This window comes from Eumetopias jubatus, unplaced genomic scaffold (genome assembly GCF_037043125.1).
Source record: "Eumetopias jubatus isolate StellerSeaLion01/CBP00866 unplaced genomic scaffold, mEumJub1_p1.0 scaffold_12, whole genome shotgun sequence".
Classification (NCBI taxonomy): domain Eukaryota; kingdom Metazoa; phylum Chordata; class Mammalia; order Carnivora; family Otariidae; genus Eumetopias; species Eumetopias jubatus.
Genome location: NW_028274818.1, coordinates 75,353,918 through 75,371,067, shown reverse-complemented (window position 1 = coordinate 75,371,067; position 17,150 = coordinate 75,353,918). Strand labels below are relative to the sequence as shown.

Below are 17,150 nucleotides of genomic sequence, written 5' to 3'. Positions count from 1 at the left end.
GGAGAAAATGTGATCCAGCATCCTCATTTTGACAAGCCCCCACACACCGAATGATGAGTACTTTCTCTCTGCTCCCGAGATGCTTACTGTCCTCCAACAACTATACGAAAGGCACAGACAAGCCAGAGTGTGTCCATCACTAAACCGGCCCTTGGGGAGCTTCACAGGGAGGGGCCACGTTGTCACAAAGTCATGTGCACGCATGTACATAAAAGTAAAATTGCAGCGTGGATGGGGGTGGAGGAGGAACAGGTGCTCGAAAAGGGTAGCGGAAGGAGGAGGGCTGGCAGCAGAGGTGAGGGTGGCTGAGTAAGTGCCTCGGAGATCGCAAAGCCTCAGCCTTGTCGGGGGGGAAGAAGAGCAGTCCAGGCAAAGGGAACAGACCATGCAAGCCCTAGGTCCAGAGGGTCCCGGGCTCCTCCTTAAGGGGCCTGCAGGGCTCAGAGGCCCAGGAGACTGCGGGACTTGGCTGAGAAAGGAAACTGAGAATTCCCACTGCGGTTATAAACCACACCCCGCAGGGAGTGCCCATTTTCACTGAGTGCTGCACCTGCACGTTGCGCGGGGGAGGGGATGATGGAGAGGGTGAGTGATCTATTCTCAGGATAACTCTAAAACCAAGGAACTGATATGGCTGCCTCGGTGGTCTGAAACAAAGTCAGCTGATGGGCTGCCACTTTCATCAAAATGCTGTTTCTCCTCTAAGCTGTTGGCGATAGCCCAAGTCCAAACACGACTGGTCCTCACGTTTCTAGAATGATGACTCTGTGTCAGTCCCTGGTCTAAGCGTCGTGTACTCATTAGCCCATTTCACCCTCATTATACCCCCATGAGTTGGAGAAAACTGGCATTGCCCTTCAGATGTAAAGAAACTAAACTGGAGTGAGCCACCTGTTGGCTGAGCTAAGATTCTAGTCCAGGGAGTCTTGGCTTCTCAGTCCTCTTTGAACTGCTGTGGCGGATAGTGGTCAAACTCCAGCAGGCCCGCAAGGTCACCTGAGGGCTTGTTAAAACACAGATGACTGGGCCCCACACCCAGCCCAGAGTTTCTGACTCAAGAGATCTGGATGGGGGTCTAAGAATTCCAATTCCTAACAAGGATCAGGGGACGCTGATGCTGCTGGCCCGGGGACGAATAGGCTCATCATTCTGTGGGACACCGCCTTCCATGTGTTCTTTTTCTTTACATTTGTGACGGCAATGACCTAGGAGAATGACCAGTGTTCTAGGCCCTATTCTAAACAGGAGCTGGTTATAAGAAAGCTCTTACAGGAAAATCCTGAAAGCAGCTTGGGAGAAGAGATATGTAACCTCTAATGGTAGAAACATTAGATTGGCAACAGACCTATCCACAGAGACCTGTCAGGCCAGAAAGGACAGGCATGCTAGATTCAGAGCACTAAACGAGAAAAATATGCAGCCGAGAATACTATATCCATCTAGGCTGTCATTGAAAATAGAAGGAGAGATAAAAATCTTCCAGGACAAACAAAAACTAAAGGAATTTGCAAACATGAAACCAGCCCTACAAGAAATACTGAAAGGGGTCCTCTAAAAAGAGAGAGCCTAAAAGTAGCATGGACCAGAAAGGAATACAGACAATATACAGTAACAGTCACTTTACAGGCAATACAATGGCACTAAATTCATACCTTTCAATAGTTACCCTGAGTGTAAATGGGCTAAATGCCCCAATCAAAAGACAAAGGCTATCAGATTGGATTAAAAAAAAAAGACCCATGGATATGCTGTCTGCAAGAGACTCATTTTAGACCCAAAGACACCCCCACATTGAAACTGAAGGGGTGGAAAATCATTTACTATGCTAATGGACACCAAAAGAAAGCTGGGGTGGCAATCCTTATATCAGACAAATTAGATTTTAAACCAAAGACTGTAATAAGAGATGAGGAAGGACGCTATATCCTACTTAAAGGGTCTATCCAACAAGAAGATCTAACAATTATAAATATCTATGCTCCTAACATGGGAGCAGCCAATTGTATGAGCCAATTAATAACAAAAGCAAAGAAACACATTGACAATACAATAATAGTGGGGGACTTTAACACCCCCCTGACTGAAATGGACAGATCATCTAAGCAAAAGATCAACAAGGAAATAAAGACTTTAAATGACACACTGGACCAAATGGACTTCACAGACATATTCAGAACATTCCATCCCAAAGCCATGGAATACACATTCTTCTCTGGTGCCCATGGAACATTCTCCAGAATAGATCACATCCTAGGTCACAAATCAGGTCTCAACCGGTACCAAAAGACTGGGATTATTCCCTGCATATTTTCAGACCACAATGCTTTGAAACTAGAACTCAATCACAAGAGGAAAGTCGGAAAGAACTCAAATACATGGAGGCTAAAGAGCATCCTACTAAAGAATGAATGGGTCAACCAGGAAATTAAAGAAGAATTAAAAAAATTCATGGAAACCAATGAAAATGAAAACACAACTGTTCAAAATCTCTGGGATGCAGAAAAGGCAGTCCTGAGAGGAAAGTATATAGCAATACAAGCCTTTCTCAAGAAACAAGAAAGGTCTCAAATACACAACCTAACCCTACACCTAAAGGAGCTAGAGAAAAAACAGCAAATAAAGCCTAAACCCAGCAGGAGAAGAGAAATCATAAAGATCAGAGCAGAACTCAATGAAATAGAAACCAAAAGAACAGTAGAACAGACCAATGAAACTAGGAGCTGGTTCTTTGAAAGAATTTACAAGATTGATAAAACCCTGGCCAGACTTATCAAAAAGAAAAGAGAAATGACCCAAATCAACAAAATCATGAATGAAAGAGGAGAGATCACAACGAACACCAAAGAAATACAAACAATTATAAGAACATATTATGAGCAACTCTATGCCAGCAAATTAGATAACCTGGAAGAAATGGATTCATTCCTAGAGATGTATCAGCTACCAAAACTGAACCAGGAAGATATAGAAAACCTGAACAGACCTATAAACACTAAGGAAATTGAAGCAGTCATCAAAAATCTCCCAACAAACAAAAGCCCAGGGCCAGATGGCTTCCCAGGGGAATTCTACCAAACATTTCAAGAAGAATTAATACCTATTCTCCTGAAACTGTTCCAAAAAATAGAAATGGAAGGAAAACTTCCAAACTCATTTTATGAGGCCACCATTACCTTGATCCCCACACCAAAGACCCCATCAAAAAGGAGAATTACAGACCAATATCCTTGATGAACATGGATGCAAACATTCTCACCAAAATACTAGCCAATAGGATCCAACAGTACATTAAAAGGATTATTCACCATAACCAAGTGGGATTTATCCCTGGGCTGCAAGGCTGGTTCAACATCCGCAAATCAATCAACGTGATACAATACATTAACATAAGAAAGAACAAGAATCATATGATCCTCTCAATAGATGCAGAAAAAGCATTTGACAAAGTACAGCATCCTTTCTTGATCAAAACTCTTCAGAGTATAGGGATAGAGGGTACCTACCTCAATATCATAAAAGCCATCTATGAAAAACCCACAGCAAATATCATTCTCAATGGGGAAAAACTGAGAGCTTTCCCCCTAAGGTCAGGGACGCGGCAGGGATGTCCACTCTCACCACTGTTCTTCAACATAGTATTAGAAGTCCTAGCCACAGCAATCAGACAACAAAAAGAATCAAAGGCATCCAAATCGGCAAAGAGGAAGTCAAACTCTCACTCTTTGCAGATGATATGATACTGTATGTGGAAAATCCAAAAGACTCCACCCCAAAACTGCTAGAACTCATACAGCAATTCAGTAAAGTGGCAGGATATAAAATCAATGCACAGAAATCAGTGGCATTCCTATACACCACCACCAAGACAGAAGAGAGACAAATCAAGGAGTCGATCCCATTTACAACTGCACCCAAAACCATAAGATACCTAGGGATAAATCTAACCAAAGAGGCAAAGGATCTGTACTCAGAAAACTATAAAATACTCAGGAAAGAAATTGAGGAAGACACAAAGAAATGGAAAAACGTTCCATGCTCATGGATTGGGAGAACAAACATTGTGAAGATGTCAATGCTACCTAGAGCAAGCTACACATCCAACGCAATCCCCATCAAGATACCATCTACTTTTTTCAAAGAAATGGAACAAATAATCCTAAAATTTATATGGAACCAGGAAAGACCCCGAACAGCCAGAGGAATGTTGAAAAAGCAAAGCAAAGCTGGTGGCATCACAATTCCGGACTTCCAGCTCTATTACAAAGCTGTCATCATCAAGACAGTATGGTACTGGGACAAGAACAGACACATAGATCAATGGAACAGAATCGAGAGCCCAGAAATGGACCCTCAACTCTATGGTCAACTCATCTTTGACAAAGCAGGAAAGAATGTCCAATGGAAAAAAGACAATCTCTTCAACAAATGGTGTTGGGAACATTGGACAGCCACAGGCAGAAGAATGAAACTGGACCGTTTCCTTATACCACACACAAAAACAGACTCCAAATGGTTGAAAGACCTAAATGTGAGACAGGAGTCCATCAAAATCCTAAAGGAGAACACAGGCAGCAACCTCTTCGACCTCAGCCACAGGAACTTCTTCCTAGAAACATCGCCAAAGGCAAGGGAAGCAAGGGCAAAAATGAACTATTGGGATTTCATCAAGATAAAAAGCTTTTGCACAGCAAAAGAAACAGTCCACAAAACCAAAAGACAACCGACAGAATGGGAGAAAATATTTGCAAATGACATATCAGATAAAGGGCTAGTATCCAAAATTTATAAAGAACTTATCAAACTCAACACCGAAAGAATAGTCCAATCAAGAAATGGGCAGAAGACATGAGCAGACATTTTTCCAAAGAAGACATCCAAATGGCCAACAGGCACATGAAAAAGTGCTCAACATCGCTCGGCATCAGGGAAATCCAAATCAAAACCTCAATGAGATACCACCTCACACCCATCAGAATGGCTAAAATTAACAAGTCAGGAAACGACAGATGTTGGCGGGGATGTGGAGAAAGGGGAACCCTCTTACACTGTTGGTGGGAATGCAAGCTGGCGCAACCCCTCAGGAAAACAGTATGGAGGTTCCTCAAAAAGTTGAAAATGGAACTACCATACGACCCAGCAATTGCACTACTGGGTATTCACCCCAAAGATACAAATGTAGGGATCCGAAGGGGTACGTGCACCCCAATGTTTATAGCAGCAATGTCCACAATAGCCAAACTTTGGAAAGAGCCAAGATGTCCATCGACAGATGAGTGGATAAAGAAGATGTGGTATATTTACACAATGGAATATTATGCAGCCATCAAAAGGAATGAGATCTTGCCATTTGCAGCGATGTGGATGGACTGGAGGGTGTTATGCTGAGTGAAATAAGTCAATCAGAGAAAGACATGTATCCTATGACCTCACTGATATGAGGAATTCTTAATCGCAGGAAACAAACTGAGGGTTGCTGGAGTGGTGGGGGTGGGAGGGATGGGGTGGCTGGGTGATAGACATTGGGGAGGGTATGTGCTATGGTGAGCGCTGTGAATTGTGCAAGACTGTTGAATCACAGATCTGTACCTCTGAAGCAAATAATGCAATATATGTTAAGAAAAAAAAAAAAGAAGAAGATAGCAGGAAGGGAAGAATGAGGGGGTGGAAATCGGAGGGGGAGACGAACCATGAGAGACGATGGACTCTGAAAAACAAACTGAGGGTTCTAGAGGGGAGGGGCGTGGGGGGATGGGTTAGCCTGGTGATGGGTATTAAAGAGGGCACATTCTGCGTGGAGCACTGGGTATTATGCACAATGAACCATGGAACACTATATTAAAAACTAATGATGTAAAAAATAAATAAATAAATAAATAAATAAATAAATAAATAAATAACAGAAAGCTCTTACAGACTCTAACGCTGGTTTCCAGGAATGCGTCCAAAGACTTTTTAAAGCCCCACGAAACAGGTGCACTTAAAATACCAGACGTGTAGGGAAAGGAGAGCAGGAGTTGGCTAGTATGGATCTAGAGATAAATTAACCGAGGCCCCGTACAAGAGAAGGGAGTTGCCGTCATGCACTGAACAGGTGCAGTCTAATTTTAATGCAAAGACGGTCTGTCTAGCCATGCAAAAGTAATTGCATTGCTTGCCAATCACTTTGGGCCTGCAATATGTTTTTGCAAGAACATAATGCAAATGCGCAACTCATTTTCTTAGAAAGGTAATAAGAGTAAATATTTGGTTGAATGCAAGCAGGGAATGATTGCACTACAGCAAATTAGTTTACTTAAAAAAAAAAAGGGGAAAGAAAGTAGAGGATGCCCAAACTATACAATTTGTTTGTGTAACAGAATATATCCCCACCACAAATGCATTCCTGTAGGGGAGGTTATTTAAAACTGCTCTACCTTGCTGCCCCTTCTAAGTAGAAAATGAATTAAAATTTTAATGCGTTTAAAATCTAGCTGTTTTTGAATAGACATGGGTCCATAAACTCCCTGGCATTTGTATATTATTGTGTACAGATATATGTATGTGTACACCAACATTTTCCTAGTGAAAACCCATTTTTAATTAAATTACTAAAGGCATCTGTGACATAACTCTCCCCTCCACCCCAAAATTTAAGAACCACTGATTTATGGTGTTTGTCTATAGGTGCAGTCAAATCAGAAGCTTTTTAAAAAATGTAAAAGAGGTCACACTTTAAAACTGGCTGGAAGTTTGAACAAGAATTCACACCAAAAACTGAACACACAAACAAAAAGCTAGAGAGAATTCTGGAAAATATTCTGATAATGGATGATGACTTTAGTTCCTAGTGTTCATATTAAATGAGAAAGGTCCCAAACAATAGACAATACAGTCTGAGGTTTAGACATTTAGAAATTAAAGCCAGAAAGTGTGGTTGATTTATAGCCAGAAAGGCACATACACATAGCTCCAGAGGCTGGTGTCAGACACTTTCCTAGGACCTACCCCGAAAGCGTTCCCAAGGATCTATGTGTGGGGTTTATTCTTGCATAGGCCAGCTTTAAGAGTTTTTTCCTGGAATACTACCACATCTCTCCAATACACAAAAATAGCACAGTGTCCTCAAACCACTTCTCAAGGTAACTCGGAGAAGTTGTACATAGATGTGTCATAACTAATTTCCTGAGAAAGTATAGAACACCTTGTTCAAAGATACCCAGAGAACCAAGACCAAAACCCTGTAGCAGATACTGGACTTTTAGCTTAGAATAGTAACAATTTTTAAAACATTCTTTGATGCTCCATTAGAGCACTCTACTGTGTCCCCAGATGATATGCATGGTACACAGCAAGCACCTGGTAAGTAGCTGCTTAATAGTTAAGTAGCTAATTAAGAACAAGAATTTGGTGAGGCCAGTCTCACGGTATTCCTATGGGAGGGTGTTGGGGTTCAGTTGCTGTCTTTTAGTATCAGATGTTGTACTGAGTCTGGGGGATGTGTCTCCAGTGCATCTACCTGCCATCTCCATCCATGGGTCATCAATCTGCAAGCTCCTTTGGATGGCAATTGCCCAATGGGTGATTTATCCCACATGTGAGCCATAGGAAGATAGACCGGACATGGACGCTTCTCTATCAAAACCGACTCCAGAATTAAATGCAAGGAGAAATATGGCAGACCAAGTGATTCAGCTCTCTCGGAAACCATTCACTAATTAATATTTTATTTATGACCTACATATTCCATAAACTATTGAAGTGCTTCCATCCAAAGCCAACTCTGTGGTCTGCAGGAGCTTCTTAGGAAAGTGGTCAGACACTAGGTTTCTAACTCATCACCCATCCTCATTCAGTTAATGTTGACAATCAACAGTGAGTTGGCTGGATCAATCTAGGTTTTCCACCCATTCCTGTGGACCCTCCATGGTCCAAGCAGAACACTCTCCCCCAGAGCAAATGATCACGTATTAATGTCCCAAGAAATTTCTTTTTAGCTATGTGAGAAAGAAGAGAATAGGGCTTTCCTAGAACCTGTGTTCTTTACTTGCTGGGGGGCACTTCAGAGAATACCAGGATGTGGAGGAGAAAACCAAATCAATCAAAGGAAATGGATGAATGGGAAGGCGTGCTTGGTGAATCTGCCCGTATGACTATCTCGATGTTGGATACCTCCAAGGGTCGCCCAAAGTTCCACAGAAGTAGCCATGGAGGTTCTGTGGGATTTCTTTTTAAATTTTATGAGAGAGAGAGAGAGTGTGTGTTTGTGTGTGTATGCAGCTCGCCGGGTGACATTTTAGAAAAGATGGGGTTCAGTGGGTGTGATGGAGAATGGAGGAATGGGATCTCAGCATGGCAATTTAGCAAGTGGTTGGACTTCAGTGCATCCTACATTTCTTCTTTTGCTGGAAGCCCCTAAAAACCCAAGCGGAGCTAAGGGGCCTTCCTTGGTGCTCACAGAAGACCCTTATCACTTATCACATTTATTGAAATTATTAACTTATATGGTGCTCCCTGCCCCTAACTAGAAGGAACTCCTCAAAGGTGCAAGACAATGCAGTGGAACTGAGAAAAAGGATGTTAGGCTGAACTGCACTGGAGTAAAGACATTAGTGGACTCCACAAATCTCCCCAAAAGGACTTTGGAGACAAACGGCTACAGGAAATCCACACAATCACCTGGACCACCTGAATCCTGATAACGTCACTTTCTGGAAACAGAAGTAGGTTTCCAATCTCTCTGCTGTTCACTTCCACTCAAGCTCAGGGCTCTCACCACTCCAGCCCATATCTGCTGGGACATGAGCTGTCCTCTGCTATTCTTTCCAAAATGAGCTGCCCGCCCTGCAGTCTCCTGCAGCCTCAGCCAACAAGCAGAAGAAAAGGGAAACCTTCCTTTAAGATGCAGGGTTCACAGTTTCTCATTAGGCACCAGTGCACCCAGGTAGTTTGTAATATAGCAAAACACCCTCACTGAGTCTCCTATTTTCAACCAGCACTTTGCTCTTATAGAACTCGCAGACATGGACACGCACATCCCTAGCCCTTCTGCCCGTCCTCCTCCTGTGTTGAGAATTTCATCTTACTACTAACAGTGGTTTCAGGATTCCACTTGGAATATTACCAGCAAAGAGGCACCGTGTACCATTATAACCAAAATGATTAGGAAACTTGCTGGAGGATTTAAATTAAGTCACATCTGAAGCAGTCACACACGTTGCTTCACCATTTGGAGATGCCTGTGTCTCTCCCTGGTGAATGTGGCATTAATTAGTTATGCATGGTTCTTCCCTGGCAAAGAGCAAGTTCATTGTAAGTTAGCGAATTTCAATTTTACAGCAGGTGTGTTATTTTGGGAGATTTTTATAAATTGTTCATGTGAGGATAAGCCATATAATTTTATTTTTTTTTTCCTGTTCAGTATAGTAGTGAGATACTGAGGGTACATATACCAAAAAGCTACAATTACCGTCTACTAAGATAATAATTTTCAGACAAACTAATGTGGTATAAACATGCAATTTTGTATTTATGGCTTATGCATCTTGCTTTAGTAATTACATGAGCCTACAGGGTAACTTGGTGGGTTTTTTTCCCTTCATAACAACTTACTGTGTGACCTTGGGAATAACACGTCTTTATTTCTGCATTTCTGGGTCTATAAAACGGGCTCAATACTGTGGGGCTGGAAATAATGATTAACATTGTGGATGCTTCTTTATATCACGTGGTCAGATAAAGGCTTCCAGAGGTGCAGATGCATGTTTTTGGAGGGTGGAGAGAATTTAGGGCAAATTCATCCTTGGTTTGTTATTATCCACCATCTTTCTATGAGAAAGACATTTTCACTATTGTTTTGTCCACTAAGAAACTCACAAGTGACCCAAGGCTAATGACAACACAAGAAACAATGAACACGGACCAATTTCTCTGCCTTTATTTTCTCCTCCTGAAGACTGAATCTAGATTCATTTATTTATATTCTTAACTTTGTCTCATTGCATTTGTGTTTGAAACACTTCAAGTGCTCTCCTCTGCAATGGGTGAGATGTGAATACATAATGAAAAAAAGAGTGGTTCCCTTTGTCATCAGTATAATAGAGAGATAATCTAGGCTAATTCAGGTTTTCTAAAAGATTTATAAGGAACAGAGCTATAAAAAATGCATTAACCCTTTTCATACAGCCTGGAACACAGCCATATTCTTTCTACAGACCAGAAAGCCAGTCGTTGGCTGGTAAAGCCTTATGCCACACTGCCTTGGGCATGGCTGAGTTGTTCTGAGTAGCGCTACTGACATTTGGGGTCTGATAACTCTTTGCGTTGGGGGCCGTCCTGTGCAATGTGGATGTCGAGCAACATCCCTGGCCTCCCCATCCTAGATGCCATCGCACCTTCCTGCTCCTGCTGTGACAACCCCAAATGTCTCCGGACAGTCCAAACATCCCCTGAGGACCAGCTGAGAAATCCCTTTCTCCCTGACTCCAGGGGTGCCTGAATGTTCCAGGAGGATCCCTTAACAGGAGGAAAGAAAGGGTAGCATTGTGGGGTTGCAGCCTACCACACCAAGACCACTGTTTCTTCGCATTCCCTGTCATTCCTTGATCTTCACTTGGCAATACCAGAGTCCATGCACACAGATACCAAACTGCCAATGGGGAAGCCATTACCCCGCGTTTCCTTGCAGAGGGGAAAGGAAGCCAAATGCCCGTTTTGGAAAATCCAACTGAAACGGGTCTTACTTCCAATTTCTTTGAACTTCCGAATGTTTCCATTTGACTCCACACCTAATTTTCTCTTCTCAGGCAAGGGTTCATAAAACCTTGATGAGCAAGGTGTCTTAGGGGAGCGGAGCAAGACCACCCCAGTGACTTTTATGTTTGGGGACTTCATGTCCCTCCATGGACAGATTCAAGGGGCAAATGTGATCCAACCTCCTTAATAACCAGATGTTTGCAATCATCAGAAATACATCTTTGGCTGTAGCCATTTCTCTGTTCTCCAGCATTCAGTCTCAGAGAGAATTTACATAACAACATGTGACATGTAGAATGCTTGAAGGCACCAACCATGACAGGACAAATTACACTCATTTTTCAATACTCTTTGCAAGGTGCTCCATGGCAGGCGCGCGCCGGGCTGCATGCTGGGGCGGTTCTGGTGGGGCAGTCAAGACCAGCATGCACTCACAAAAACGGGAGGGGGCTGGTGCGGGAGGCCGTTGCGGCGGGGAGGCCGCCCCACTTACCCGCCGTAGGCCGGGATCGGGGGCGGGGGCGCCGCGGCCCGGAAGGTGTTGTACACGGTGCGGCCGCGGCCTCGTAGGTGTGCCCCTCGGTAGGCGGCCGCGGCGGTGGCGGCTGGATACGGGAAGCCGGGCACTGCAGGGTGGGAAAGGAGAGAGCAGAGCAAAGGTTTTCAGAAGCACACCTGTCGTGGAGGGCAACCTGCCCACCCAGGACCCTTCGCTCTGCGGGCCGAGGCTCGACACCTGGCCCTCGTCCGGAAGGCAGGGTTCCAAAGGCAGCAGCAGGGAGGAGGTCAAGGCGCAATTCCAGACAGAGTGGGCTAGTTAAGGCGGTGGTCCCTGTGCCCAAGAGAATATGGTAAATGGCAAACATTTACAAAGAATTCGTAGTAACGGGAGACAAGCTCACTGCACAAAGTTAAAATTCTACAAAGGTAGACTGCAAGAAGTATGTGCCTTGTGTTGCCAACATCTCTGCATCTGTCTATACACACATATACGTATATTGTGTGTTATAGAGATTTATGTGTCTGGGCACACAATATACATGCATGATGTATCCACACATAGGTGTGTGCCTGTGTAAGTGAATGTGTACATGTGCATATTTATATACGCATACACTTGTGTGTACATATACATAATTTCAGTGTGTTCCTAGTTATCTCTGGGGCTGAACTGTGTGTGTGTGTTAGTTATCTACTGATTGCTTTCCCTATCCCGTTATTTATTTCCCACATTTTCCTTTATGTACATATATTGCTAGTTAAAAATTTTTAATTGCAATACAGTGTTCCTACAGACACGTGCATGCATCACAAGTGTGCAAACCCATTATGTGCCAAGAAACAAATGGTTACTGATATCCCATCAGCCTCCAAACCATTTAACAGCTTTTAAGGCACACACAACAACCGTAATTACAGAGAAGTCTGGGAACTCAACTCTTCAGAAGAGGGTGTGGGCTGAGTTTTCCTCCTCAGAGGAAAATTCTGAGTGGGATGGCTTGCTGAGGAATCAAGAGGGAAATTAAGCCTGATGCCAGAGACCCCTGATATTTCATTCTCTTGCCTCTGCCTGGGATGTCCTTCCTCCTAGGGTGTCTGCAAATCTGGACCCACTGGGGCCCAGGAAGCCTTCAGGAAACCACTTCTGCTTCCTTCTGTGTGTCTGAATCTCACAGTGCTCTCACGGTGCCAGTCTCGAGCGTGCCATCCCCACTAAACTGCAGGCAGGGCGCCCAAACCGCATCCCAGGGAGGAGGCACTTTTCTGGGGAATCACTGTGGCAGGAAATCTATATTAAAGGCGCAAAACACCCAACCTCTCGCAGGTATTAGTTTCAAAAAGAGGGGGTCAGTCAAGGTGTTACCTCTTCTCTCCCCTATCAACCGGCAAGTTGCTCCAGGATTCCGCCCCCCCACCGCTCATCTGTCTTCGCTTCTGCCCGTGCCTCCCGGAGTCAGCAAAAGCCCCCTGATCTTACCCATAGTAGGTTCTAAATATTGGACACCTGATGGAACGTAGGGGCAGCTTAAATACATAAACAAGAGAACTAAGTTGTAAGTTGGATGGACAGACTCTCTCTGCAACCTCCTCTCCTCGTCCCAGGTTCTTTTCCCGACCCGCTACTCTGACACACAGGAGCTTTCCAGAGGGAGGGAGAAACAGGTAGAAGGAAGCAGGGCGGCAAGGGTTTCCTCCCCTGCTCCCCTTCTCCTGGGAGTTCACACAGTGTATGTAAGGACAGACAAGGCTGGGAGGGACAGGAGCCTCCATGCTCAGAACGTCCTACCACAAGGGAGGCTCTCAAATGTAGGTAATCAACACACGCACGCCTCTCTCTGGGAGCTCCATTTGGGGGAACACCTAACCGCTCATAGGATGTTGTGTCTCAGGCTGTGTTGAAGTTGCTTCTAGCTTATATCCAAACTGCCAAGGCGCGGGGGGCCTCTCCCCTTCTTACCACCATATACAGGCACAGAACCCCATCTATTCATTAGCCACAGCGTCCTTGGATACGCTATACCCTAGCTGCGTTGCAGGGGGGCATGGCAGGGAATGGGGAGATGAAACAGCCATCCCCAATCCTTTACACCTCACAGAATCGCACGGACTGCAATAGAACCCTTGAACCCGAAGTGAAGACTGACGGACTATCACCTGCAATTCTCTGCGTGTTCTCATGGATTCCACCAGATCTTTCTCTCACCAGGGAGGGTTAAATGCTGGAACTGTACAACCAAGTCAGAGTGATTTTATCTTTATTTGTGTCTGCAAAGACACAAATAACCTAAAAGGTTATTTTTAACCTTTTTTTTTCTTCTTATTGTTGGTCAAGTCAGGTCACGCAGCTGTACTTAACTCTCAGCTTGCCGGCCCCTCCTCATCCGCGTCCCCTGGCTCGTACGGATGTGCTTGAAATGGTAGAGAGGTGTCACTCCTAATGGGAAAAGCCAGTAAGTCTTAACACCGTAGAAGCCCAGAAGTAATGAGATAGGAGCTGTTTGCTTCAGGACCGGCAAGAAAATGAGTGAGCGTGGCTGTGACTCCCAACTCCATCTTGCCACAGTTCAAATATTAAGTTTTCATAACAACGCCCTGGATTTTGAAATAAAATGAAAAATTCACAATGTGGCAGAGCTGCCTGGGTGAGGAGACACGGTAATTATGCTGACCCATTCATTATCGCCAGCTCCCGTGCAGACTGAGTGAGACCAGATCCCTCTCAGCGACAAGCAGGTTTAACAATAATTCTTGGGAGATTTAGATGTTGAGATACAACGTGCAACAGAAGCTTGGCAGTGGTGCGGGGGACAGCGTGAGCTGCTGGAAAGGGTGGAGCCGGGGCTCCATTTGTACCCTTGGCTACAGTGGGGAGATGTCCCTCCCGAGGCAGGATGAGGTAGGACAGGTCTCCATGCAAGGCTTTGGGGGGCTCCTCCAAGCTAGGCACATTAGAGGGATTCTTATTTTGTTAAAGGAACACAGAAAAGGCAACACATCAACTCCTGGTTTAAAAAAATCGCTTTTCTGGGAGGGCCAAGCGCCCTTAGGCAAAATAAGGAGGTTCATGCAGATCATGCTTTGGACCCGAGGCTTCATAAAGGAAGCATGGGTGTCTCCTAGATGGGTGGTTTGCTCAGCTATCTCTCTTTTGTTACCAGTCTCGGGCTGCCAAGGGGTCTCCCTAGCAAGCCTTTAGTTTATCATGATTAATGAACACTTCCTTCCTCTCTCCTTCTTACTTTCCTTCCTTCTTATTCTGATCCTCCTTTCATTTATGTTTTAATCTTCTTTGGAAGGAAGTGGCCACAAAGCTCTCTGGGTGTACTAGCAACCAAGTAGCTTAGATGACAGAAATGAAAGAGAAGGACCCCCGCTGTTGCTAGAATGTACATCTCCACGAGGGCAGAGATCTCTCTCTGTTCTACCTGTTGATTCAGAAGAGTGCCCGGCACAGAGCAGGTGCCTGGATACCCTTTGGAGGTGAACCGGTGTTCATCCCCTTTCTTCTGGGACCGTAGAGGCACTGCCTCTTCACCTTGCACCTTCCACAACACTGCCCACTATATGAAGTGTTCCTCCCGGGGTTCGCACACACACAGGCGGCCAATGATACAACTGGCCCTCGGTCATGATCCCTATAATAAAAGTAAGTTCTACAGCCATGCTCACAGGTGCTGCACTGGCCCAGGAATGGCAACCACAGTTGGCATATGTGTGGTGCTGATAAAAAGGGAGAGGACTTGGATACAAGCATTGTACTTGGAATTATTGCAAAACCTTAATTCATTGAAATTCATGTTCATTGCTGTGCTGTGTCGGGATTGGGAGATCAGGTTCTTGTTCTGGGGAAAAGCAGGACTCAAATGTCCCCCTGTCACCCCCAGACACTGATACCTATCAAAGGACCTGTGGGGTCAGTTTCCTTCACAGAGCCCCAGACAGTGCTCTCTGGCAACCGAGCAAATCTCTGAGTGCAGTAAATGTGTGCCACTAGGAACAATGGAATATAACACTGCTTATAATCCCCAACTTCTGTGATTTTTGGCTGAGCCTTCTGTGTTTCTCGTCATCTCCACTAGAGGAGGTACCCCTGCAGCTGGTTTAGGATTCTTAGTGACTCTCTTCTCTTGCCACTAAGACCAATGGTCAATTGCACAGGTAAAAACAAAAACAAAACAAAACCCCCCACAACTGTTTGTTAAGCTTCCTTTAGACTCAGGAGGGAAGGAACTGATTTGTTTGTTTACTTGTCCACCATGTGCATTGGCTTGTTGGTGCTGGGACATGGTTAAATGCATATTTGAAACAATTACCTAGACAAATGATTCAGATACAGATGAAACAAAACCGAAATGGCTTTATCCTTGAACCACAGAAAGAAGACATCTCAATTATGTGCTTACTTTGGGACACGACACCTATCTTTTGTTGAGTCAAAGTTATCACATTATCAATGCCCCAGTTCAGGAGTCTGGATCCAGTAAGTGGGCAATAAATGTTTAATAAATCTAATGCAAAAAAGCCAAATGGAAACTCACAATGTCCTCTCCGTTTCTGGAACGGAGTAAATCAATGTTAATAAAAGTCATAAACCTGTCACCCTGTCCCATGTTTGTAAAAGCCTCTTTGTTAATGAAAGAACAGTGTTAGAAACAAAAGACACCAAATTATAGGCATTTCTAAACCCCTGGTGCTGGAGCTGGATTTTTTTATTTCTAGTTGAACTTCCAGTTAATAAACATGTAAAGAGACCATCATTGGGGAACAATGGAAAATATTCAGGTTGTTTTGTGGACACAGTATAAATCCTTAGTTGTTGGCACGAGGGAGACAAGGGAAGAAGAAAAAAAAACAACATAGGTTCATTATACTGGAAAGGTTCCCTCTTAAACCTTATCCAGCATGAATCAAAGTGAAAAATCTGGTATCACTGTAACGAAAATTGGATTTAGTTCATAAGCTAAAAATGAGTTTCTCTCAAAGAAAACAGGGCAAGAGCTTCTGGAGCAAATACCAATTGCGCATCTTGTTGACACATCAACATTTCCTGCCTACCCACTCCCAACCTTCAGCTAGATTGATACCCACAGCATATTTTGGGGGAGTGTGAGTGGAATAGCTCGCTCAGTTCTTGGGCATGAGAAGTTGTATACCATGGAACTCAATGAAATGGAAACTTTAGGGATGTAACAAGAGGCATGCTGTGATGTGCTCAAGTATCAAGGCGAATCAACATTTTTAAACAGAAGATGTGTGGGTGTATCAACCAGCCAAATGGGCCATTTACCAAAGTGTCAACAGCTTACCGCCTGTCTCCCATCAAAGACAAAGCCCCCACCTCCCACCTTCTCTGAGCTCTGCACTGAGTGTATTTACAGTGACAAACGTGCACGCTCCCCCTCTCTCTCTTTTACGAATATGGTGCTTACCTTCGAAATAAACACAAATGAGATCATCTCATCAGCCCGGAAATCCCAAAAGAAGAAACACAAAACCAGTGGAAAATACTTGAGGGTTATAAAGTGCATATTAAAGTTTTAGAGCTTTGGGAGAGATGGAAGAGTAGCAGATGCAAAAGCCAACAGGGGGGCAGATTCAGCATCAAAGCCATAAAAAAATACAGCTGCGGTAATGGGCAATTATTCTTTGCATTTGTGTGCTGGTTTGAATTTGCATGAGGTTGCCAGATGCCCTGGAAAAGGTGTTCCATCAGAATGGAGGAGAGGGCTTCTCTTTGTCCTCCTCTTCTCTCCCTTTGCGCCACAATGCCACCATTGCCCACCCCTGGAGTGGTCTGAGATCGAGCGCTGTCCATGCTAATTTGGGGTTGAATCGTTCTGTGGGTAATTTATGGTAAGAGATATTCACTTACACAATTCTGGGGGTGCAGTCATGCTTTCAACAGCAGGTTCACGGTT

The 17,150-nt window shown here is 44.3% G+C and overlaps 1 protein-coding gene across 12 annotated transcripts in view; it reads right to left on the bottom strand.

Annotated features, from left to right (window-relative positions):
- Window positions 1–17,150, bottom strand: part of RBFOX1 (RNA binding fox-1 homolog 1) — a 2,047,095-nt gene that overhangs the window by 47,226 nt on the left and 1,982,719 nt on the right. For all 12 annotated transcript variants that reach the window (XM_088016928.1, XM_028117531.2, XM_088016933.1 and 9 more), the window contains one exon: window positions 11,225–11,357. In XM_088016928.1, coding sequence (XP_087873054.1) covers window positions 11,225–11,357 — 133 coding nt within the window. The remainder of the gene's footprint in view (window positions 1–11,224; window positions 11,358–17,150) is intronic.